The 23,941-nt window shown below is 46.0% G+C and overlaps 2 protein-coding genes across 6 annotated transcripts in view; one reads left to right on the forward strand and one right to left on the reverse strand.

Annotated features, from left to right (window-relative positions):
* ATAD2 (ATPase family, AAA domain containing 2) overlaps positions 1 to 7,656 on the reverse strand; it is a 34,026-nt gene extending 26,370 nt beyond the window's left edge. For both annotated transcript variants that reach the window (XM_004940026.5, XM_418453.8), the window contains exons 1-3: positions 7,319 to 7,656; positions 2,112 to 2,254; positions 1,250 to 1,299 (exon numbers count right to left, since the gene is read on the reverse strand). In XM_004940026.5, the coding sequence (XP_004940083.2) occupies positions 1,250 to 1,299; positions 2,112 to 2,254; positions 7,319 to 7,498 (373 nt within the window). In that variant the 5' untranslated portion in view covers positions 7,499 to 7,656. The remainder of the gene's footprint in view (positions 1 to 1,249; positions 1,300 to 2,111; positions 2,255 to 7,318) is intronic.
* Positions 7,657 to 7,803: 147 nt separating this feature from the next.
* WDYHV1 (WDYHV motif containing 1) lies at positions 7,804 to 18,481 on the forward strand. Of its 4 annotated transcripts, XR_006938624.1 has the most exons (7): positions 7,804 to 7,937; positions 8,165 to 8,264; positions 8,747 to 8,797; positions 10,278 to 10,426; positions 10,845 to 10,969; positions 12,173 to 12,366; positions 18,191 to 18,223. XR_006938624.1 is itself a non-coding variant. In XM_418452.8 (6 exons), exons 1-6 carry the CDS (start codon positions 7,861 to 7,863, stop codon positions 18,322 to 18,324), a joined length of 636 nt encoding a protein of 211 aa, XP_418452.1. In that variant the 5' UTR covers positions 7,804 to 7,860; the 3' UTR covers positions 18,325 to 18,481. The 4 variants fall into 4 exon arrangements, 3 of the variants coding, with proteins under 3 accessions (XP_418452.1, XP_040551893.1, XP_040551894.1); XM_418452.8 differs by lacking the exon at positions 12,173 to 12,366 and having other exon boundaries at positions 18,191 to 18,481; XM_040695959.2 differs by lacking the exon at positions 12,173 to 12,366 and having other exon boundaries at positions 16,831 to 18,223.
* The last annotated feature ends 5,460 nt before the right edge of the window (positions 18,482 to 23,941 follow it).

The raw sequence follows: 23,941 nt of genomic DNA on the forward strand, positions 1-23,941 counted from the left end.
ATGAAGTATTTTGAGACAGTAAAGATGTGATTTCCTTTCTTTCACTATTGCTCTTGTAAAATGTAAAAACAAACAAACAAACAGAAAACCTGAAGTGGATTTTTTTCTTTAAGTACAGATTTAGAAGTTTTTGTCATGACCACAGCACTCTACTTGGTGCTTGTTTTGAACATGTAGTCTACTTAAAAGTATGACCCGGACAGAAACTTTAATAGACTGAAAGCTTCCAATGGAGAAAACTATAAATATCTCTCTAACGTGTTATACTCCATCTATCTAAAATGGTATCTAACAGCATTTTTAAAAAATTGTTAAAAAAAAAAGCAAGTCTTTTCTTAGGATGCAAATGTTTTATTACCCTGTGTAAGTGTGGATCACTTTTGTTTTCTACATCATGAAATAGTTCCTATCTCCTTGAGCTGTTGTGTCAAGATGTACATCCCAATACTGGAAAACTTGAGCTCTTGCTTTCTTTAAAAGCCTGCCTGGCATTTAACATAGTGCATTCTTTTTCACAAGTTTGTTACTTGCACTGTCATTGAAATATTGAACAGAGGACACTGGGAAGGTAATAGCTACACCACGGTGTTAGTATGATGACAGCTATGATTTTATTTTGTCATTGCCAACTATAAAACTAAGTTTGAGCCTGCTAAATAATATACTTGTACAATCAGAACATGAATAACAGCATGTGAAATGCTATATTTCAGGCACTTGCCCTAGTTTAGCCTATAGCTGGTAGGATGCTGAATAGAACTCGTGGATTTTTCCAGGTGCCAGAAAGTGATCTCTCTGCAGCACTGCAGTTTGATTCCAAGTTAAACCCACAAACATCAGTGAAACCTTCAGCACATTTGTGCATCTCCTGACCGAACTGCTTTTTAAGTTACATATATTATAGTACTGTAGTAGTCCCACCTATTTGCCAGAATGATTGTCAATTATTTTGTGTCCTGCAGACTCCAGAAATTCCACGCAAAAGAGAAACCTGAAGTAAGGATCAAATTCCTCAATGCCTAAGGAGTAGCTGGAATTCATGCTGCATTCTATTAATTCCTTGAAAGCCTGGGAGAATATCTTCCTATTTGCATAACATTCATAGGAAATTCCCTGTCTTTGTGACATACTAATTTTGGCTGATGAGTCCCAAAAGTTCTGGGGCCAAGTGAAATAGACAAAGTGAACAAGTGCCATCCTCCTCAGAAACCAGGCCAAATAAGAATCCTAGTGAGTTACACCTACTTACCTTCCTTATACTCTTCTTTTTTCGGGTCAGATTTGGGTTTTGCCAATTGCCTACATTAAGAGAGAATAAAGAAGGGAGAAAAGAGTTACTGTATCAGCCCCATTAAGAATTGGGAACTTCACCACCTTTGTAATCCAGTGTTCCGTGGTATGCAAAGAAAAGCCTTTAGATTACATGCAGGATTGAGATTCCAGATCTGTTTTGTAACGTACGCACACAGTTCTATACAAACATACATTTCCTAATGTGCAGTAACGCTATGTGATGGAAAGTACAGCAATAATATCAGGGTGGCAAAATCTTTGGCTACAGCAAATGAGAACAAGCCCAAACGCAGCAGCTGTGGACACAGATGTGAAGGAAATAAAGCTTCTTACCTTTGGAAGACCTCAGGTACAAATGGATCTCCAGTGAGATACCCTTGCCTCCACTGCCAACCCTTAAATGAGATCTGGGAAGGGGTGGAGCCAGGATCCACCCCCTCTGGTTACTCAGAGGCATTGCATACACCTGAGCTCCCCTAGGTTGGCCATGCCTTCCCACCAGGAGCTCAATCACTGCTTCAGGCTGTGACTTAGCATTTCCACTACACATGCTAACCTTGAAATCTCAAAATATGAACTATATCTCAGGAATCAAAATGGAAAAGAGACCTCCAAAAAGTTGGGAAAGGATGCATGGTTTTTGGACAAGCAGAAGACCTTCCCTCTGGTCTTAAGGTACTGATAGAGACATTAACATACCCAGAGAGCTCTACAGATTCTTACCTGTAGACTTATCATTACAAGACTCACTGGGTGCGCTTTCACTCTTGCTTTTCACCATACACTGAACACAGATTAAGCACATGTAAATACAGTACCTTCCAAAGTGTCTTCTATTTACACTTTCACTCAATATTTCCATACTTTTCTCAAAGCTGGAATCTGAACGTGGAGTGATGTTTTTTCTTATTGGTCTTAAGCAGTGTCCATGGAAACATTCCATTTTGCCAGAGGAAAATCTCTATCAGAAGAAGGAAATAAGAATACATTTATTGGAACCACATTTATTCAGCTAAGAAAGTAATCCTGCCTCATTTACACAAGTTAAAGAATTAACTCTTCTGCCTTGACAGTGGGATGACCAACGGCAGGTAGACACTGAGCCCAAGAAAAAATTCAGAAAATGAGTAGCTTTCACAGCTAAAGCTCTCCTCTGTCCATCATTTTCTGGTGGATATGACATAAGGTTAATATCTGCAGTAAAAAAAGAACATTCCAGCAAAGCCTTTTGCAAAAACTTACCATTTCACAAGAAAAAAAGAAACAACCCAAAACAATCCCCATTTTCAATTTCAAAATTGGTTCTGAGGAGCTGTCTAGCTTATATAGCACTGCATATCCTAGAATTAAAACCTATTTAGGATTTTTTCTCCCATTTCTGCTCCACTTATGACTGCACTGCGACTCAGGTTTCCCAAAGGACTTCCTTCATCCACAGAAAAGCAAAGGGAGCCAAAAAACCCAATTTGACCCAGTAACCTTTTCCATGTTTATGTATCTGAAAAGTCTCATACGCTTTGCCAAGTAGTTCTATTATGAGCTCTGTCCATCCACACAAAAGAACAACGCTCTCAAAGCCGAGAAGCCTTTTTATTGCCATTGACCTTCTTCACATTGCTACTCCTGCAAAGATGATTGCCACGTTGATGCTGTGATGACCCTGAGAAGGGGCTCATCCTGTTTACAACATGGAGGTTCACTACGAGTACGCCAAACTAAATTTCACATGAAGAAAGGAAGAAAATAGATAAGATTCTTCTACTTCTCCACGCCAACTTCCCTATGAGCTACTTCAGTTAGCATTTGATCAAGACAATGACAGTAGAGTGGTCACTGGCTGAGAGCAGCACGGGGCTCAAGGATGCCAATCACCACAGCCTGTCCTGTCTTCTTGTTTAGTTGTAGCTCCCAGAGTGAGGGGCCCTCTGTTCACCTGGCTCAACCCCTGCTCAAGCAGGGATATCCAGAGCACAGTGTCAACTACCATGTCTAGGTGGCTGATCTCCAAGGACAGACCACAACCTCTCTGGGCAATTTGTGCCAGCGCTCAGGCACCCACACAGCACAGAAGTACTGACTGGTGTTCAAGGGGAGCCTCCTATGTTCCACTGACCTCTTGTCCTTGCATTGGACACCAATGGAAGAGCCTTGTTTTGTTTTTATTGCACTGTCCCTCCAGGTACTTATATATGTTGCTAAGATATCCCTGAGCCTCCTCCAGGCTGAGCAGGCCCAGCTCTCTCAGTCTCTCCTCACAGTAGAGGTGCTCCAGTCCCATCACCTTGATGGTCCTCCACTGGACTATCTCCTGGTCTTTCTTGTACTGGAGGGCCCAAAAAAAGGACTCCAGGTGCTCACTGCATACTCTTCATGCACATGTGTTCAAGTGCTAACAGTCACAGAGGGGAACATCTATCATTACGGCCCATGCATCTTTGATGCCAGCAAGTGGAGCCTGGAGCACATCTGCATGGGTGTGTAGATCAGCACATGCCAGCACCAACAACCATTCTGCATAGTTGGCAAGCAGGATAAGAGCTTTGAAACAAGGTACTGCAGCAGCCACAAGTGTGGACCAGATAATGAAGACACCAGGGTGTTTACACCAGCTGCTGTGCTGGGGGACAGCTACTGGAGACCATAGATCTTGACCTGCTACCAGAACCCCAGTGGGGGGTGTCAACTGGCAGAGCAGGTCAATTCAGGATCAGTCACTGGCTTACCTAAGGCCAGTTACATGGTGCACCCACATATGTACAGAGAGGGGTTTGAGGACCAGCAGCTGGACCAGGGTTGGGCACCTCTGGGGTTCAAATGCAGCTGCTAGAGAGACCTGGGGGAAGCTACAGATACATGCAGTGTACAAGACTAAATGCTGCACAGACCTGTGTTGCATGTGGGCTCACCCCTTTTCTCATTAATGGGTTTTCACCTGATCAGCCAGAGGGTAAAGGAGCATACTGCATAGACTGTTCACAACCCTCTGAGCGCTGTGGTCTCTGTCTCTGCTGCTGCATGGCCAGTCACATGTGTTCATATCAATGTGTATTCATGCCTAAGAGGAATGTGTATTTGGCTTCAATTCCGGGCAAACAGTGCTGCAGCACCCTCACCTTTGCAGGGCTACTGCATTCCACCACCCCACACATACAGCACTTTCACAGGAGAATCAAAGTTTCGAGTACGAGGTGTTATTTCTAAATAACATAATCACTTGTGAAATCAGACTCCAAAGTTGGGAGCAACTCAGGCACGCAAAGTTTACTTAAGCTTCAAAGTATGCAAGTTGTAACTGCTGCATTGGGTATTTCTACTTCATCGACCTAAAAGTAGATCTTACTTGGGAAGAAACTTGAAGATTTCCAGCACCAGTTAAAAGATGACTGCAGCAATATTCCACACTAATCTCTGGGCTGAATTCCAAACTCCAATAAGAACAAATGCTTAGAGAATGCCAGTATTGATTACTGGGGAAAAAAGACAACGTAATGAGTTGGGAAATCTTTCTACACATACTTTTGCATTTGTTTTTTTTTTTTTTCTTTTTTTTAAAGACTTCTCTGTAGCAACCTCGGTGGCAAACAGTCGTTCTATTCTTGATAAACTGTGCTTCTATCTTCATTTCTCCTCAATTCAGAAGGACGTTGACAGAACGGTAACAATGTACACTGCTAACTCTGACCATCCTCCCCTCCCAGGACAGCACTGCAGTTCAATGGGAGGGACAGAAGCATGAGGTTAACTCCAGAAGCTGCCAAAAGAGCAGAACTAGCTCAAGTCAGTTGCAGAAAGCTGAAAAAAAATACACTTTAGGAGTAAAATAAGTAGAAAGAAGCAAATAAACCAGAACAGGGAGGAAACTGGATGAAGGAATTTTGAGAGTTACTTTTCCTCATTCCATCAATTCTTTCTCAAAAGTTAGCTGTATGACTCAAGGGAACCAACTGTACGCTGCAGTGCCATCAGAGCACACAGGCCTGTTTAGGCTACAAGGCTGTGAGCCCTGGTGCTGAACCCTCATGCAGATGACTCATGAAGAGTCTACAAAAGGGCAGGTTTTCACCTTGTCCAGACAAAAAGCAAACTGTGGAGCACACAGACATCAAGTACTGCTCACATTACAGTGATCTCGCTCAGCCTGGGGAGTTTTATTGGGATTGTAAGCCTGTGGATACACTGCTTTCAGAGGAACAGTAAACACTCATGGCCTCCCATGGGACTCCTCGGGCCTGAGAACTTCAGAGAAGATAAATCCAGCAGATTCCAGTTTACCTTAGACTTTCTGCTATAAGCTCCTTAACCTGTATAAAGAAAATAAGCTGAATAACTTGGAGATAAATGGCTTGGTGACATAACTGCAAGAGCTGCTACCAAGACTTTGCACATGAAGCAGTTCGGGAAATGACATCAGGACTTCAGCAACTGAAGGAAGTGGGGCTGTTCAGTCTGGGGAAAAGGAGGCTGAGGGGAGACCTTATTGCTCTTTTCAAATATCTGAAAGGTGTTTACAGTGAGAATGGGGTTGGTCTCTTCTCACTGGTGACAGGACAAGGGGAAATGGCCTCAAGTTGCGCCAGGGTAAGTTTAGGTTGGCTATCAGGAAACACTTCTTTACAGAAAGGGCTGTTAGGCACTGGAATAGGCTCCCCAAGGAGGTGGTTGAGTCACCATTCCTGGATGTGTTTAAAAACCATTTGGATGTGGTGCTCAGAGACATGATTTAGCAGAGGGTTGTTAGTTCGGGTAGTATGGTTAGGTCGTGGTTGGAATCGATGATCTTTAAGGTCTTTTCCAGCCTGAGCAGTTCTATGATTCTATGACTTCATCTTGGTTCCAAACTGCACGTTCAACCCTACCCTTTAGGGCACTCCTACATGTCTGCAATGTGAGTGCTCCAGCAGAGCCCCATGGGTCCTGCAAAGAAAGAATGACTCTACGCCTTGAAGCACACTTCTGTGAAGAGGGAGGGAAAAAAAAACACCACCACCAACAAAAAATAACCAAACACCACCACAAAACAAAGAAAAACATTACAACTGCTTTCATAATAACGATGCTACATTCACTGCAGTGATTATGCTCACATTAAACTTCCTCATTCCCATTCCCACACTGACAACGTGCCAGATGTTTTCTTCTGCCTCACTCTACATGCGAGGGAAGGCAATGCAATGGGCAGCCCACAACCACAGAGGCTTCCACAGCCATTTCTTGTGCATATTGCTAAAGCAGTGGTTCTTAAGTAGACTCCACGCCTGCTTGCAAGGAAAAAACACCCCAAGAACTTCTTGGGATGGCCTCAAGTTGGACCAGGGGAGGCTCAGGTTGGATATTAGGAGAAATTTCTTCTTGGAGAGCAGTGATGCATTGGCACAGGCTGTCACCACAGGGAGGGGTGGGATCACCATCCCCGGAGGTGCTCAAGAGCTGTGTGGATGTGGCACTGAGGGACGCGGTTAGCAGGCATGGTGGGATGGGCTGCTGGCTGGACCGGGTGACCCTTTTTCAGCTTTAGAGATCCGATGAGCCTTCCCAGCTCTGTAGTTTTGAAGAGACAAATGGGTTCCGACGCCCCAACACAGCTTTGTTTACAATGGACCCGAAGGAGTTCTGAGACCACAGAGCACCTTCGTGGCAGCTCCAGATCACCTCAGTGCCCACTGAACTCTGCTTTCCGCGCTCTTTTTGCCATCGGCACAGCGACAGCTCTCTCCACAACCGTAACCACAACTACTTCAAAGCAAAGACATCCCTAAAACCTTTCTCGAACCGCTACTCGGGTTAAGGAAAACAAAAAGCCAATCAAAACAAGGCGCGCACGGGACAGACAAGAAGCAGAGCGAGCGAGGCGGAGGCAGAGCTCCCACAGCGCCCTCCGGGCCCGCTCCCCCCACACCTCCGGTCGCAGCAGCAACGCGCGCTGCAACGCTGACACCGCCGCGCTCTGCATCGGGGGCACCGCACGGCACGGCACGGCACGGCACGGCCCGCCCCTCCCCCAGCCCCGGCGCCGCGCGCTACTCACAGCCGATCTCCCCCTCCTCTCCGTCCCTTCGGGCCCGGCGGCGGCCGAGGCGCTCTGCGAGCGCGTCCAGGTGCGACGGGAGCCGAGCGCGGTGGGTTGCAGGGAGATGAACTCGGAGCTGGAGTCCATGATGGCGAAGGGCGGCCCGCGGCGGGCGCCGCTGCTCCTCAAGACCACCATGGCGGCGGGATCCCTCCGCGGCGACCGCTTCCTGGCACCTTCCCCACCTCCTCGCCGCCCTGAGAACGGCCTCACCGCCGGCGCGCCGCCGCTCCGCTCCCCGCGTTTTCAGAGGCCGGCTGAGTTCGCTCCGCCCGCGGCCTCCTTTTCCTCCGGCCGGGAGTCCCAGCCCGCCTAGCGGAAGGACACGGGCGGCGCGCTGCGTCAATTTGAGTTTCGGCGCGGAAACGCCGCCGCGCGCCACTCGGCCGCCACGCGATTGGCTGAGCGGCGCGCGCCGCGAGCAGGGGGGCGGGGCTCCCACCGGAGGGGCGGAGCCGCGCCACACGGGGCCGAAGCCGTGCCGCCGGGTGGGCCCGGGTATGGCGCGATCGTCTCCGTCCTCCTACCGGGCGGCGGTGCCTCCTCGGGCTGCCTGCGTCTACACCAGCTGCTACTGGTAAGGGGAGAGCCGGGAAGGGCCCCGAGGACGGGAGGTGGACCAGCAGGGCGGCGGGCGCGGCCCGGTGTGGGCCTGAGGCAGCGATCGTGTGTGGCAGTGGGGCCGCGCGAGGTGGGAGACCTCCCATAGCGGAGTGCGGGGCGGGGCGAGGAGCCCCCAGCCGAGTTGGATCTTTTGGGAATGTTGGAAGGAGAAATAAAAACCCCACCCTTCGTGTTTTACAGCGAAGAGAACGTGTGGAAGCTGTGCGAGTACATCAGGAGCCAGGATCGGTACCCTCTGGAAGAATTCTATGCTGTCTTCATATCCAACGATAGGAGGATGGTGAGCGGTTGAGGGCTGAATGTGGTGGAGGCCGTGAAGCCCCGCCTGGGTGCTCCCCCACACCCTTACACCACAGCCTTTAAACCACTGCCCAGCGCAGTGGAGATGTGTCTCCTGGCATTCCAACCCCTGCCTGGCCTGAGGGGATGAGGCCCTACGGCCCTCCAGTGTCACCCCTCTCTGGGGTCAGGGGTGTTCAGGCCTCTAGCTGTGAGATGTGGTCGTCTGATGTGCTTGGGGTGAAGGAAAGAAGAGGAAAGAAGCGTGGTGTCCCCATAGGTGGTGGGGAAACCTTGCCCTGTCACCTGGAAGTTGAGAAGAATGATGGGATAGCATGGTTCAGAACAGTATCCGATGCTCCTAAGAGATAGGAACCAGCAAAAGTGTTCTGACTGCAGCAGTGAGAGAAGGCGATGCAGTGGATCACTGAGATTCATCTGTAAGGAGCTGGAGTGTTTCATTTCGAATCACTTAACTTTCAGATTCCACTCTGGAAACAGAAATCAGGGCATGGAGATGAACCTGTTGTCTGGGTAAGGCTTTCCGTTTTCTTTCTTCTTTTGGTATTTAAGTGCATGTTGATAATTGACATTTGCACAACCAGATGTGGGCAGCGTTATCCATCTTTCCTGTAACAACTGCATATCAGCAAAATACTTCTTTGCTGTGCAGACAGATGACTGCTGGCACAGGTTGCCCAGAGGCTGTGGAGTCTCCTCCTTAGAGATCTCCAAAGGTCTCCTGGATGTGGTCCTGTGCATCCTGCTGTGGGTGTCCCTGCTGGAGCAGTGGTTGTGCCACATGGATGCTGAGGTCCCTGCAGCTTCAGCCATTCCACAGTTCTGTATCAATGTTTATTTTTCTGTAGCAGATTTATTAAAAGCCTAAGTCCAGTGCTCCTTTTTATTGCTCATAGGAAAATAACAGTGAGCCACAAATCTACAAGTGACAGACCTTAACTTTGTTAAGAGTGCATAACAAATCTGTGAAGATTACCTTCTGGATTTGCTGGGGCCACCAGCTCTGTAAATCTGTAGTAGACGTCTGTATTTGTAAGTAAAAGATGGATTAAAGTATCTACGTAGGCTTGATATAGGATTGACAAACGTAAGCATTACATGTCTTCAAGATCTGGCATGTAAACTGCCCCATAAGTGGTGTCTTTGGAGTGTAGTCTGATCGATGAATGTGGTTCAGTAGTTGCCTCTATGGAATCTCTTTTAAATATGCAACATTACAGAGTTATTTCACTAAAAAAAAAAAAACCCACTCCATTTTGGGTGGCAGTGTGTTTCTGAAATCTAGCAAAAAATATTTGCAAGCTTCCTAATTGCAATTGCTGAATCATTCATTCTCTCTCCAAATATTTATGATACTTCAGTGGACTGTGGGATTTGTATAGCTTGTCGTTAATTTTTTCATGTACTCTGTAGCAGACTTTTCTAAATGTTCTTTTTGCATACAGCTGCATATGTAGATTGGTCTGTGAAAATAGCTTGCCCGAGACCTTTTTCATTCATTTCTCAGCCCTTTGTGCTTAGGGTTGTTCAATATCGAGTGTCAAAAGACATAGCTTCAGACTTTTTGTGAGTGGATTTAGTGTTCTCAGTAGTAAACTGCTCACTACCTTCAGTTTAACTTTGGAAAGCTGCAGCGTAAGTAACTGATAATGTAAATAACTCCAGTTTCTCTAAGCCTCCACCATGCCTGTGTTACTTATGTGATAAGGAACAAAATAACTGGTATGAGGAGTAGTTTAGTTTAGCTGTCCGGGCTTAAATCAAAGAAGGCTGTAAGGAAATGGGAAGAATACCAAGGTTTACTGACGAGTACCAAGGGTGAGGTGCCATTAGGAATCCTCTCTTCTGGTGGCAGAGGTGTCTGGGCCTGAATTTCAAGGACAGAAATGTGAAGGAAAGGAGCTGTAGTTTCTGCTTTTAGGAGACTCTTTCTTCTGCCCCTCTTCCAGTTTCTGATAAACAGCTGTTTAAATGATGAAATTCTTTTTCCCAGGACTACCATGTTATCCTACTTCATGTTCCGGGTGGAGAGCAGAACTTCATTTATGACCTTGACACTGTGTTGCCATTTCCATGTCCTTTTGAGATGTACAGCGCAGAGGCCTTTAGGCTGGATGACAGCCTTCATCCAGAATTTCACAGGTGCTGACAAAAAAAATAAAAAGACCATGGATGGTGTTTCGTGGAGACTAAGTTGAAGTTCTTTCTCTGGATAAACAGTGACAAAAATGTTTGCTATGTATGCTTCAGGAAACTAAATGCACTGTGTTATGTCTCTAAAGATCTTTACCTAGGAGTTGCCATCTTTTAGTTATCAAAAGCCCTTCTCTTCCCTGCTCCAGTTTGTTGGAACTAGTTGGCTGCTTGACACGATATTTCCAAGTCAAGTATTTAATTAAATGAATGCTGTTTGAGAGGAAGAAGGGCACTTGTTCAGAATCACTAATTAATAACTGATACGTGACAGCGGTATTATATGCACACATCTTTTGATACGTTTTTCCATCATTTTAATATTTATTATTTATTTATTTGATGCAGTTTTTCCATTATTGTTTAGGAAGATCAGAATGATTCGAGCAGATTTGTACTTGAAGACGTTTGCTTCGGACAGATCTCATATGAAGGATGCAAATGGGAAATGGCAGAAACCTCCTCCTTCGTACCCTTGCATTGAAACTGCGGGTAAGATGACAGAGTTATGGAGCATTTGTCTTTTCTGAACACACAAAGTCTAGCATGCCTCCTGGCAGTTCCCGTTGTTGAACATTAATTACTCGGTTTTTATAAACTGAGCAAAGAAGAGTGGTTTTATGCTATCATTACAATAGGGAGATGAAAGAAAGGCCCGTGTAAGACGTTTGAAGTTCCTCTACCAGGTGAATAGACCTAAGGATGCTTCTATGGCAAATGGGCAAGTCAGCCAATTTTTCCCCAGGCATTGAGTGTTAGTTTAGATAATAGCCTGTGATCCAAGCACAGTTGCCATCTCTTCTATTCTATATGGATTCTTAAGCCATACTTTCCCCACAGCATTTCAACATACGCTGAGCACATTTGCCAGGTTAGCTGTATATTTTCTCTCACTTTGTTCCCAGATGGAGAAAAGCATAAAGTTTAGTTTTAAGAGTTTCCAATTGTTGTGTATGTCTGGTTTTGTTCTTTCTGCTTTTTAAATAATAAAATGCTATATATTGGAGAAGGTGGGGCCAAAGAAATGCATTTTGTATTTAGGGGTGAGTTTATTATGGCTTTAAGTTGCAGGGAACTTAATTCACAATCTTTGCATTGGCTTCTAAGAAAATTTTGTGTTTCAAACTAAATATAAGTGAGTTATGAATGGGCATGAGAGCACAGATACCGTTTCATGGAGCTTTAGGTGTTTTTAGACATTCCAGGTTATGAAGCATCTCAAACTCTGTCTTGGTCCTTCTTTTCAGTAAAATGATATGCAGAGATGAGGTAGAAAGCAAAGAATGCCTAATCTAGACTGCAGTGCATGCTTCACTGCTAGCTGAAGCCTCTTAGGTACTGAGGGCTTTTTGCCTGTGGAAACCTTACTGTTGTGATAGCTGAGCATTAATGAAGGTGTGATGAGTGTAGACCAGGCCAGACTGGGAAGAGATGAAAACTCCTACTCAGGTTAAAACATTACTGCACTAGGTATGGTTGTAAAGTGATCCAAGCAGTTGTAGATATACCTCCAGCTATAATTAATGACTCCATAGCTACAAACCCTGTAACTCTCCTTTCGACTGCATGGCTGAGCTTTGCTTTACTGATGAACAACAGCCACGTGGTCTCAGCCAGCCTCCAGATTGTCTCTGTGAAGTTGGTAGAAACTTAAAGGCGTATGCATCTTCATTCCTTCTATTCTTCCTCCCTTAGTCTGTACCTTACTACACCAGAAGGAACATTCACAAGTCATCCAAGTCGGACTCCTGCTCTAAGAAGGTGTAATGAGATCAGCATTCTTTAGGACTCTCCAGTCTAGTCTTGAACAATACCAGGAATGGAGACTGCAACACCTCTGTAGGCACAATATTCTAGTATTTGACCACAGTCATGGAAAAATAATACAGGTATATTTTTCCTAGTATGTAATTGGAATTTCCCATGTTCCCTGGTGAGTTGTGTTGCCAGGCTCCTCCAAGAAGGCTCTGGGTCCATCAGTATCGTCTAATCCCATACCTGTACACAGCAGTATGGTCCCTCCTTCATCTTTGTTGAAGGCTGATCAGGTCTTGTTCTCTCAGCCTTTCCTCATGTCATGTTCTCCAGCTCTCAACAAACTTGATTGTCCTCTGGTGGACTCACCATAGAACATCAATGTCTGTCTTTTTTTTTTTTCCTTCTTTTTTTTATATATTGAGGGATGAAAAACTGGACAGAGTACTTTGATAAGGTGCTGTGATCTCCTGGTCAGACGACCAAATGTTGCAGATAGCAGTAAAAGGTTACTCCGTACGCACTGAAGGTAGATCACTCACTGTGTAGGTTCAATATTTGGGTCTCCAAACAGGAATAAACTGTGCCTGATCGAGGAGGTCTTGCTGAGATTGCCTTTCACTCAGAACCAGTTTCTCAAGCATTGTTTTTGTCTTCCCTTTCCTCATTTGAGGTATCTCACAATGCTGTGTGCGTCAGTGTACACAGCACCAGAAGTCAGTGAGGAGTTTAGATGTAACAGCTGTGGAACAAGCATGTGCCTAACTTGTAGTGAAATCCTAGCATTGTGCTTCAGTCATGCACTTCTGTAGATCAGAAGGCATCCTGCAGAACAACATGGAGATTTAGAAAACATCAGTGCCAACATGGGGAACCTGTAATTTTCTTCCTTTAGAGACTGGTAAAGTAATAATTTCTCAGCATAGTTTTATCAGGCATAAAGTATCTTTTTTTCATCTTGTTTGAAAACTGCGTGGATGACCTTTTGTTACCAGAAGAGAGCCTGAAGTATTAATGTTGACATCCATGACAAATTCCATGGCAGATAATTGTTTTCTCCCCACCATTTCACTTAGAGTACTCTGCTTTCCATGTTAATTTGTGATTGTATAGACGAAATTGTTCACATTTCATGTTAGAAATGACTGCAATTTAATGGCTGACAGCATTGACTGCATATATTGTTTTAGTGTCAGTTTATTTGTGAAGCATATCTAGATCAGAGCATTATATTTTTCTTTGTTATTGTATGGCTGTCATTTAGAGAAGCTACACTCGTAAGCTCTTGGGAAGATGATTATGAAGGCATGCAAGGTTTTTACACTGCTTCTGTTTGATATGCGTCTTTGATGTTGAAGAAGGGCTTTTTTTAAAGAAATTAAGGATTATTTTAAAAACAAAAAGCCAACCAAAACCACAAAAACACAGAAACAAAGTAAAAAAGCAGCCCAGACTTACATCACATCTCATTTCAATTTGCATGCTAGTGCAATTTGCTTTTGCAACTGGCTCTGCCCTACTTGTTTGCAGAGCTAGGCCTGTGTGTGTCCTTTTGACAGTGCTCTGGCCTCTGCTGTGAGTGCCAGGCGAAGCTGGTTAACCAAACTGGTGAGCTGCGCACACAGTGCTTCCTCACCCAGCTTTATACTCCAAGCAGCTCTGCCGGAATGCTCATGCTTGAGCTGTAGCAGACTGCTCTGCCCTGTTCCATCTGAATGCCAGTGGCTTCCTGCTGGAAGAAGACAGAAGAGCCTGGTATTCTTTCTTTCTTTTTTTTTTTTTTAAACAAGATATGACTTAAGGCACAGATTCATCATTCGTGGGCTCTCTAACCCAGCCTGGGGTTATCTCTTCTATCTTCCCTCTACAAATTAACGAGGTTTGATTCTGCTTACTTTACGAGTCCTGATGAGATCAGCGCTCCTTACTGCAAGCCCATGTGAAACACAGCTTGCACAGTGCATTTCACAATTACTCAGAACAGATGGTCTTACAGCTTATGTACAACTGTTAACATCGCTCTTAACACTGAAAAGCCTTGTTTGAATTTCAGTTCTCCCCACGTGTGTGGCAGCACATGTGAGGATTGCTTTCTAAAGGCTTTTTTTTCTTTTTTAGTTTTGAAGATAATGTAAGTAGGACAGTTGAGAAATTCTGGAAGTGCTTTGTCACTTACCTATGCAACAGGCAGGCTGTTAGACAGACGCCAGGCAGATGTCTGCCATTTCTGTCTTATCTCCACTACCAGGTAGTGGTAGAATCCTTGTGAAAGCCAGAAGGGCCAGAGGAAAAAAAAAAGAAGACTAATATGAACATAAGTAGCTCAAAGTAGCTCATACGCACTATAACCTTCAGTTCCTCTCATTTGGGATTAGAAGGAAAGACATCGAGGCCTTGGAGCGTGTCCAGAGAAGGGTAAGGAGGCTGGTGAGGGGTCTGGAGCACAAATCTTGTGGGGAGCAGCTGAGGGAACTGGGATTGTTCAGTCATGGAAGAGGAGGCTCAAAGGAGACCTTATTGCTGTCTACAACTGCCTGAAAGGAGGTTGTGGTGAGGTGGGGGTTGGCCTCTTCTCCCAGGTAACAGCGATAGGATGAGAGGGAATGGCCTCAAGTTGCACCAGGGAGATTCGGGTTGGATATTAGGAGAAATTTCTTCTCCATAAGAGTGGTCAGGCATTGGAACAGGCTGTCCAGGGGGTGGTGGAGTCACCATCCCTGGAGGTGTTCAAGAAACGTTTAGATGTCGTACTGAGGTTTAAAGTATTGGTGGTAGGTGATCAGTTGGACTGGATGATCTTAGAGATCATTTCCAGCCTTGGTGACTCTGTAATTCTATTCTGTGAAAACTCAGATCTGTCAAGCTAGGCCCTTATTTCATGAACTTTTGCACAATTAAAGACTCAAGTAGGGTAGTCAGTCCGGGTACAACTCAGAATAGAAATTTTTTAATAGTGGGAGTGGCTGACTGAAGTTACACAGCTTTCTGTGAACCGTGGAGGCTTTGTTTCAGACTTTCTCACCCCCCAGTAGTACTTGAGCAGCTGTCATGGAGACCAAGGCCCATGTCTGTGAGCCAAGCCAAGGGTCGGCTGCAGCACCTCCTTCTGCCTCCTGTTGGCAGAAGCCACAAGTATATCCTGGGTAACATGCTCGCTGATTGTTCACGCACAAATGCAAACTATTATGCAATACAGCATCTGAGGAGGGCTGTGAGTGTAATATGAATCTTAAAAATAGATATTCTTAAAAAGCTCTGCTGCTCTTGACTTTGTTTAAGTCTTACATAAAACATGTAGCTCTTTGCTTCTGTGGAGGAATCCTCCTGGTTTGTCAGCTGTAGAATCCAGATGTCCCATTTGTAAATTCTGCTGTGTATCGTTCTTTTATCTGCCTCAGAAAAAGGACTTTCTGTTGTCCTCATGTGTTTGGTTTTTTTTTGCTGGGCTGCTTCTAAAAGCTGTAAGGTCTAACATAACATGCATGGCATTCAGAGATAACACGAATAATAAGAACAGGGGGGCTTTTATCTCCTGAAATGAATAAAACGTGAGAGGTGTCTGTTTTCCAATGGATAGTTGTCATATTGCTTCAGTGCCACCTGCTGGTTGGTTCTTAGATCATCCATTGCTGACAGGAGGGTTCTTGTTTGCTGGTTAAAGCAGCTCTTTTATTAAGCTTCTGTGACAGACTGTGTTTTGCTCTGCCGCAATCCTTCTGAATGCGAGAGAATATTTCACTTCCTACAGATGTTGTGACAGCCACTTTCAAGTTACTAACAGCAGCAGCTGTGTTTGTAACTACTGGAACAATCCCCCTTGGGCTTCCTTACTATTCTCAGAATGTTATCACGAGATTATTATTCTACAAAGTGCACATAAAACAGGGAATTACTTATCCTTTATGTCTTAAACTATATGAGTAATCAAATTCATTTTAAAATAGAAGCATCTGGAAAGAAAAGACAAGCTGGGAATTGGAAAATAAGCTTACCAGTTTACCCGCAAGCAAGAGCTTTTATCCTCTGCTAATTGTTCTTGAGCTACAACAGCAAATTGCTGGGCTTGTGCTAGTTTAAATCATCACATAATCAGGCAGAAAGTTGCCCTGTTCTGTTCTTTGGAAGCGGGACCGTGCTTGACTGGGTGTGAGGATTTGCAGTGTGCAAAGCCCAAAAAGTCTAAACAAGAAAAAGGTGGAGTTAGGAGCCAGACCTTGCAATTGCTGAGAGCTTGGATTCAGCAAGTCACAAAGCCATCATGGTGTAGATGTGCAAAGAAGAGAGCTTCAGCAGCTGGGTGATGGCTGGCACTGCTGGGCATAGGCTTCCCAGACATCATCTTCCCTTTCTCGCTTGTGCCCTATAACGGTAAGCCTGGTTACATGAGGTTCTTGCAGCTGAACGAGGTTACACCCTATGGATTTTCTAATCCATTTATTAGGGCCTACTCTGGTTTGGTTCTTAATCCTGAAGTGTGTGCGTGAATCATCAGTGTTAAAATAAATACTTAAATGTGACAGAAAAGCTGTAACAATAAATCCATGTGCTCCCCCACTCTGTTCTTTAAACTCAATCTCTTTTAATATGTATTTTAAAAGGTTATTTTCACAGCTTGTCAATGAGAACATACAGTAACAAACCCACAGATAGGAAATCTCTGATCAGTATGGTTCTGAGTCAGCACAGGATGCTTGCTGTACCAGACCAGCTCTGGAAAAAGGATATACAAGGCGACTAAACCCAAACTGCAGATCAGCACGTGTCACTGAGCACTCTGGGATCTGCAACTGGGACAGAATGGTTTCTACCTTTTCTACTGGGGTCAGGTGAGATACAATTCCAAGCAAAAGGCAGTCGTAGTTACTTTTCTCTCAAAAACATGGCGACTAACCTTTCCCCTTCTGACCTCCTTCAGTGGTTCAGGAGTTAAAAATAAGTAAATAAATACAAAGTGTTTGCCCCCAGCCAGCCTGAGCATCCCTCTAGGCTACAGGCAGGGCTTTGTCTGATGCTTCATCCTGTCTGTGTGGTACAGCCTTGCAGCGGTGGGCCAGCAGCCAGCAAGCACAAAGCTCAGGGCTAGAAGGAACACAAACACAAATGTAAGCAGCCTGAGGAATAACTGATTCTGGGTTTGCCGAGGATCTCATCGCTTCTGAAAGACAGGGCAGCTCTGGATCCTGACTGCTGCTGTGACCCAATTCCTTTGTTGCAAAGGGTCCCTGATTCAGCTGACTTTGGTTCATGGCGCTGTGGGGAAATATCTCCCCTGCCTTTGAGTAGTTGGGATTTTATGAGTGCAGAGATCAGTAGGTGCCTGTTGCATTGCAACTGCCTGTTTTGGTTGTTATTTGTGCTGCGGTTCTCTGACGCTCAACCTTTCCAGGCTGCTGTTGCAGGGAAAAATGTTTGTTATGCACACAGTTCCTATGACTAATGATACTTACTGATCAGGTAATGCGATTATTGATTATTGCTCCGGACAGAGTGCAGGGTTGGGGACAAATCAGAGAATCACTGAATCGCAGGGGTTGGAAGGAACCTCTGGAGATCATCCATTCCAAACGGCTGCTGAAGCAGCTTCCCTACAGTAGTTACACAGGAAAGCATCAAGGTGGGTTGTGAATATCTCCAGAGAAGGAGACTCCGCAGCCCCACTGGGCAGCTTGTCCCAGTGCTCTGTACCCTCTAAGTAAAGAAGTTTTTTCTCGTGTTTGTATGGAACTCCTGCATTCTGGGTTGTGCCTATTGATGCCACGTTACAGATGCTGGATATAGACGTTCTTGTAGTACTGCACAACTTGCAGAATGTTGCTGGACTGCTGCTCAGCAAGTGTGCTCTGACCTCTGCCTTTTCAAACTCAGCTTTCGATGTTTTGTTTAGTGAGATTTTCACTATAGCTGCTACTGAAGCTGAATCAGGAACTTCAAGAGTTCGCTCTTCTGCTTCTCTTTTAGATTCCAAGATGAACTTGGATGATTTCATCAGTATGAATCCCAAAGTGGGATGGGGCTCAGTGTTCCCCTTACCGGACTTTGTGTATCGATTTGGCAGACAGACTGATTACAGCCCTTCCTTGAAAGGACAGTGAAGTAAACAAAGAAGGTCTCTCTGCTTTAATTTTGAGTCGGTTTGTTTTGCTTTGCTGCTCTTACAGTATATTTATGAATGGTTTTTATTTCGTTCTATGGAATAAGTATTCGGGGAAATGTAATATGAACCAAATAAAGCCTTTTATTTTGTAAGAATGCACTTGTTTGTTTCTTAATACATCAAATCAGAGGTAGACATCACACTATAAACATGGTGCTTTTCCACCTACAGTGCCCAAATTGAAAAGAATATTTAAGCACTGTGGAAACAACAACAAAAAAACTTTTGGAAAAATATATGCATGAACTACCAAACAACGTTATTTCTGTGGCTTACATAAACAGACCTACATCTCAGTTTAGTCACTACACCCATAAAGGGAACATAGACTCGGTAGTATGATCTCAAACTTCCGAGCTCTGTGTAAAACCTGTCCCCACGTGCTTCCACTTGGCGTTTGTTTGGCCCCAGGGTAATCCAGGCTAGGAAGCTAAACTAACAGGAGGAAGAAAAGGTTTTTTTTCTTCCATTTAGCTCCTTGAACTGGCTTGCTGTGAGGTCAGACAGATGCTGCTGCTGGTATAAGCAAATCAGCAGGAGCATATGGCTGGGGGGAAGGGAATGAACAAGACTGCCCTACAGAAGGATGGAGACTACAGTAAACGCTTGGGGAGCGCTTCAGTCTCAGCGAGGAAAAGCACAGTGACAGTTCTAAGTGTTAAGGGGATCATCTTGTTTCTATCTACAGAAGCATGTAAAATACATGCATTATTACCATATCTCCCAGTGGTTTTGGAGAATTTACTCAGCGTGTTAACAGAAGAGATGGACTGTTAAACAGCTGTGGGATTGACTTGATTTCATCCAGGCATCTTCTGTGCCATAAGGGCTGGCTGAATGCAGAAGCTTACACTTTCTGTTGCCAGATGCATGCAGTACAGCTGGATGCTGAGCAGATAGGTTGCTAACATGGGTTCCCTGGGAGCCAGCACAGACTGAGCAGGAGTTCAGTTGTTGCACCACTCATCTGCAGAGGGGGAGAGCTGATCTGTAGCCTCTGGATAGAGAACAGCAGGATGGAGAATGTGAAGAGCCACGTCATGTTTGAATGGCTTACAGGAAGTATGTCCAAGAGTGACTGAATGCTGTGACTTCCTGAGCATTCCCCAACAGAACCTTTAAGTCATTGCAGAACATGAGGTTCTCATCCCTACCTACGTAAGTTTGTTGTTTGATTTAAATACTGGGCTACCACCCTGAGCTGCTGTTTGGGGGCTGAAATCTATGATGCTCCCTTTAGTGAGGCCTAGGTAAAAGGGGATGCTTGGTTTAGTCTAATCACAGGATCAAGGCTTTTTAAGAATGAGAACGAACAGACAACAACCATTATTCAGAACATACAAAAAAATCAATGTGAAGAAACGTTCCCTTTTCTCTCTAATCGTTCTCAACAGATGCCTACTGTACATGCAGCAGGTTCAGTGTGTGTGATGGAAGCTTTCTCATGATAATTCCTTTGTAGCTCTTGTAAAAAATACGCCATTCCAGGTAATGAAAGGTAAAAGCCAGGGAATGGTTATAGCACTGCTTGTGTTCCCATCACAGCACTTCTTGCATGGCCCTTCAAGCCTGATGGCACTCAGTGACACTGGAGAGGGTGTGCTATCAGAACACCAGATTCAGGAGTACACCAAGTGCCCATTTAGGGTCCCAAACACGAGGTGGAGCAGAGGAGTGACTGCTCCCTGCTTGCTAACAGTAATTAGTGGAGACAGCCCTTTTTTTCAGTGTTGATTAGTCCTAATGGGCCCTCCAAGGGACCAAGTGAATTTATTCTGTGCTTGCTCCTTTCTCCCACCAGTTAACTCATATCCTGTTTGCTTTGCACAGACCTTACCGTGTTTAATCTTTATGCTGACACTTGAGGCAGCCACATCAGTGTTGACTCATTGAGCTTCCAGCCGTGGGCAGACATTCAGAGCTGCTTTGTCAAGTGCCTGCAGAAGTAGAGGACATGAGAGTGCAAGCAAAGAACTTCTGCTGCTGTTTGTAAAGCAAAGAAGGCAGCGGCACTGACAGACACCCTTGTGATCACCAGTGTATTAAACACCTCAGATTGAAAAGACTTTGCTGTGGGGGGTGGATAAATGCAGCACACCATACAACAAAGCATGGCTTGGCAGGCACAGCTGCACTCCGGCTGGTACAGCCCCACGGCCCAAAGATAGCATGCAAAGAACAGCTCGGCGTGCCCTGCTGTGAAACATGAAATAAAACGAAAGCTTTGCCATCACCTCCGGGCTGATTTGCTGGAATGTGCTGGTGCTGCAGCATCCCCACGTGCTCACCTACACTTGGTGCTATTGACAGCTCCCGAGACTTTTAATCTCCCGTGCCCACATTATGTCCCGAGGCATGCAGCACAAAGGCATACTGCTGATTTGCCTTTAGTACGATGATTTCTTAATGCAGTTTAGCCTTCTGTTCTCTTTCCTTCTTTAGCTCGTCCTTTCCCACAGTAAAATTCGCCTGTCTTTCCGCCATCCATCATTATTACAGCATTTATGTGCTGAGGGCACCCGGACCAGGTCTTGGCCACGCTTGAGTTAGGCACTGAACAAGCAGAGAAGAAAGTTCCTCACAATCCCATTCTCTCTCAGCTTCTGCATGCCGTTGGCGACTGCAAACTGTGCAATACTTTCACTGCTGGAAATGTTATGGCAGGACCCTGCTAGCCCTACCTCCACGCTGGACACCCCGTCTCACAGGTTGGCCCTCTCACTCCCTTTGGACTATGGGTGCAGTCCCATGGGAGGTAGGAGGCCCACAGCTGCCCTGCCTCTTTCTCTTCTTTGCAGCTTCTCTCTAGTTAAGAATATCGTCTGCTCTATAGCCAACCTCTTGTTTACCTGTTTGGGATGTTAGGAAAGGAAAAAAAGATGTTTTTCTGGCACATTTTCTTGGCTGTTACATTTCTGTGAGTGTAAACAGCCAGGCCCAGCTCACAGCTGGGTGAAAATGCCATTTTTTCAGGCAGCCAGCAGAGAGAGCAGTCAGCACGCAGCAGGCAGGCAGTGTGGCAGCTGCTACAGCTCTAAACAACCCCAACAGCAGCACGGGACTGATCTGTGTCTTATGGGGCTGCCTGAGGTCTGTGCCAGCTCCTCCTGAGCATCGAGGGCCATGTGGCAAAGCCTCCTCACGGCCTGCCAAGCCTTGGGTTCTGCTCAGCGTTCACAGCTCCTACTGAACTGGGTGTGTAGCACCTTAGGATATCAAACTAATCAATATACAGGTTTCAGAAGCTAAATTTAGGCACCCAGGACACTGCAATATGATCTGCACTATTAAATGAGCGGCTGGGAGGCACCGGGCTGCACTGATATGAATCAGATTCCAGGATCAGAGCCCACGTTGGAACACTGTGGCCTTCAGGGCCATTCCCTCCTTGCCTGCTCGTCGGCCAGACAGGGCCTCGTGCATGCTGTAATGCACGGCCCTGCTCCAGCCAGCTACTGTACAAATGGCCATCTCTAGGGTCTGCTTTTCTCTTGCTATCATAGAATCACAGAATATCCCGTGTTGGAAGGGACCCACAAGGATCATCGAGTCCAACTCCTGGCTCCATGCAGGACCACCCAAAAAGCAGAGCATATATCTGAGAGCTTTGTACAGGCACTTCTTGAACTCTGCCAAGCTCAGCGCCGTGCCCACATGCGGGCACCCCATGGTGTCCCTGCTGCTGCCACCATCACCTCCCACTGAGGAGCAGATGGCCAAGGTTTGACGGGGGTGCCCTCCTAAGACCCTTTGGATTTGCAGGCTTGGAGATCTCATCTCCTCTCAGGGTGAAAGCTATCTTGACATTTGTCTCTTCTAAGATAATTGCCTACTCAGAAACTGAGGGGAGCGAACGCTGGTGAGTTCCTTCTCCCCTCTGGCCATCTCCTTGTATGGGATGAAGGGTATCTGTGCAGGTCTGTGCATTGGATGTGCGGAGCTCTCGGCGAGGATCTGCTTTCCTCCTGCAGCCATGGAGCCCACAGGGCAGCACCCGCTGTGCGCGCAGCCTCTTGTCGGGCTGAGTGCAGCTGCAGTAGTGGCTCTGGAAAGTCTCTCCAGTTTGGCCTAAGATAAACAAATACGGTTGCTTAAGTATCCTCAATGTTTCCTTATACTTACAGTAGGAAATACCTTGGTTACTGAGGGCAGCTAAAACAAATCTGGCTTAGTTATCTAAGGCCTCTGGCAAGTCCCTGGGTTTCTGGGTGAGCTCAGCCACTTCCTATGCAGGAGGCAAGCAGAGCTTTGTTTTGTGTTGACAAAAATAAGCATGTGAAGGACCTGAGTTGCAGACGGTCCCTCGCGGCCTCCGGGAGGTGCACTGGTTCACCTGGAGCCCCGGACAAGCAGGGTGTTTCCAACCAGCCGGATTCCTGACATTACATTACTTCAAAGCAGGAAACGCTCATTTCGCATTGGGTTCAGCGTCATGCAGCCTTCCCATGCAGGCCTATATCTGGAACCCAAACACTGCAATAAGGCAGGAATCATTATACGTTATGATTTTTTACGCGGCCTACACAGTGAGAATATGGTAGTTACCTCAGCCTTCCTTTCTTCCGCGTGTGTAATTGCGGTGTCACGCGTCCCACCACCTCGGCGTGGCTGGGAGGGTGGCAGTGCCCCAGCTCCACTCCGAGCCTCCAGAGAAAACATTCTGCTTTAACCGTTTGGCTGCAAAGCCTCCTCTGTGCCTTCCAGTTGGAAGCTGCCATGGCTTCTGACTTGTGGGGTGAAACGAGGGTTTCCAGCCCTTGTTTATGGCTTGTGTAAGCAGTTCAGCTATTTATACTGTGCTCATCATGGAGCACTTCGCTGTATGAGATGGATGTAGTTATATTTATACCAGTACAAAACAAAGTCATGACAAACTGAGGCAGCAGCATTCGGAGTGTTTTTGCCTTGCCCTGCACTGCTGTTCCTTCAGCAATGGGAGCTGCGAGTTGGCGAAGCCGTGCTCATGGCACAAACCCGGCCTGCTGTAAGGCAGGAATCCCACCCGTGTTTTTATAAGCTTGTTTTTTGTCCTTTGTGGAGTAAACACGGCTACTTAGCAAGGGAGCTCCAACCAGCTGCCACCTCGCTGTGAATACAAGGTGATGCCAGCAGAGTTATATTAGTACGTCTGAAAGCAGAGTTTGATCCGTTCTGCCAGAAGTACTAAAAATACCTTCTAATATGCTAAGATATGTGTCTAGCCAGAAGTTGTTCTCAAACACATTGTTCCATGGAGCTGCTGCACAGTGTACAGAGCCCAACCACGCATGAGGTGCAGAGGGAGTGGGGCTGGGGAGGGCCGAGTGGCCCGCCCTGGCTTTGGGCCGTGGGACACTGCCATAGCACTCCCTAGCCACGGTCCCAGCAGCAGGCCAGGAGGACAGGGCCTGGCAGTAACACTGCCCTGCCTGCTATATCTACCATAGATGGATACTGGGAAGGATTATTTCCTTAATCCTCATTTAGGATGCAAGGGAAGGGCTTAAAGCTGCATGAGGGGAGGGTAAGGTGGGGGTTAGGGAAAGGTTCTGCACCAGAGGGCGGTGGGCATGGAA

Source organism: Gallus gallus, chromosome 2 (assembly GCF_016699485.2).
Source record: "Gallus gallus isolate bGalGal1 chromosome 2, bGalGal1.mat.broiler.GRCg7b, whole genome shotgun sequence".
Lineage (NCBI taxonomy): Eukaryota > Metazoa > Chordata > Aves > Galliformes > Phasianidae > Gallus > Gallus gallus.

Coding starts and splice junctions, on each gene's coding strand:
- WDYHV1 (XM_040695959.2), top strand. CDS start 7,861: ATGGCGCGATCGTCTCCGTCCTCCTACCGGGCGGCGGTGCCTCCTCGG. Junction 8,798..10,277: donor GAGATGAACCTGTTGTCTGG/GTAAGGCTTTCC, acceptor TCTTTTTCCCAG/GACTACCATGTTATCCTACT. Junction 10,970..16,830: donor CCCTTGCATTGAAACTGCGG/GTAAGATGACAG, acceptor GTATTTTAAAAG/GTTATTTTCACAGCTTGTCA.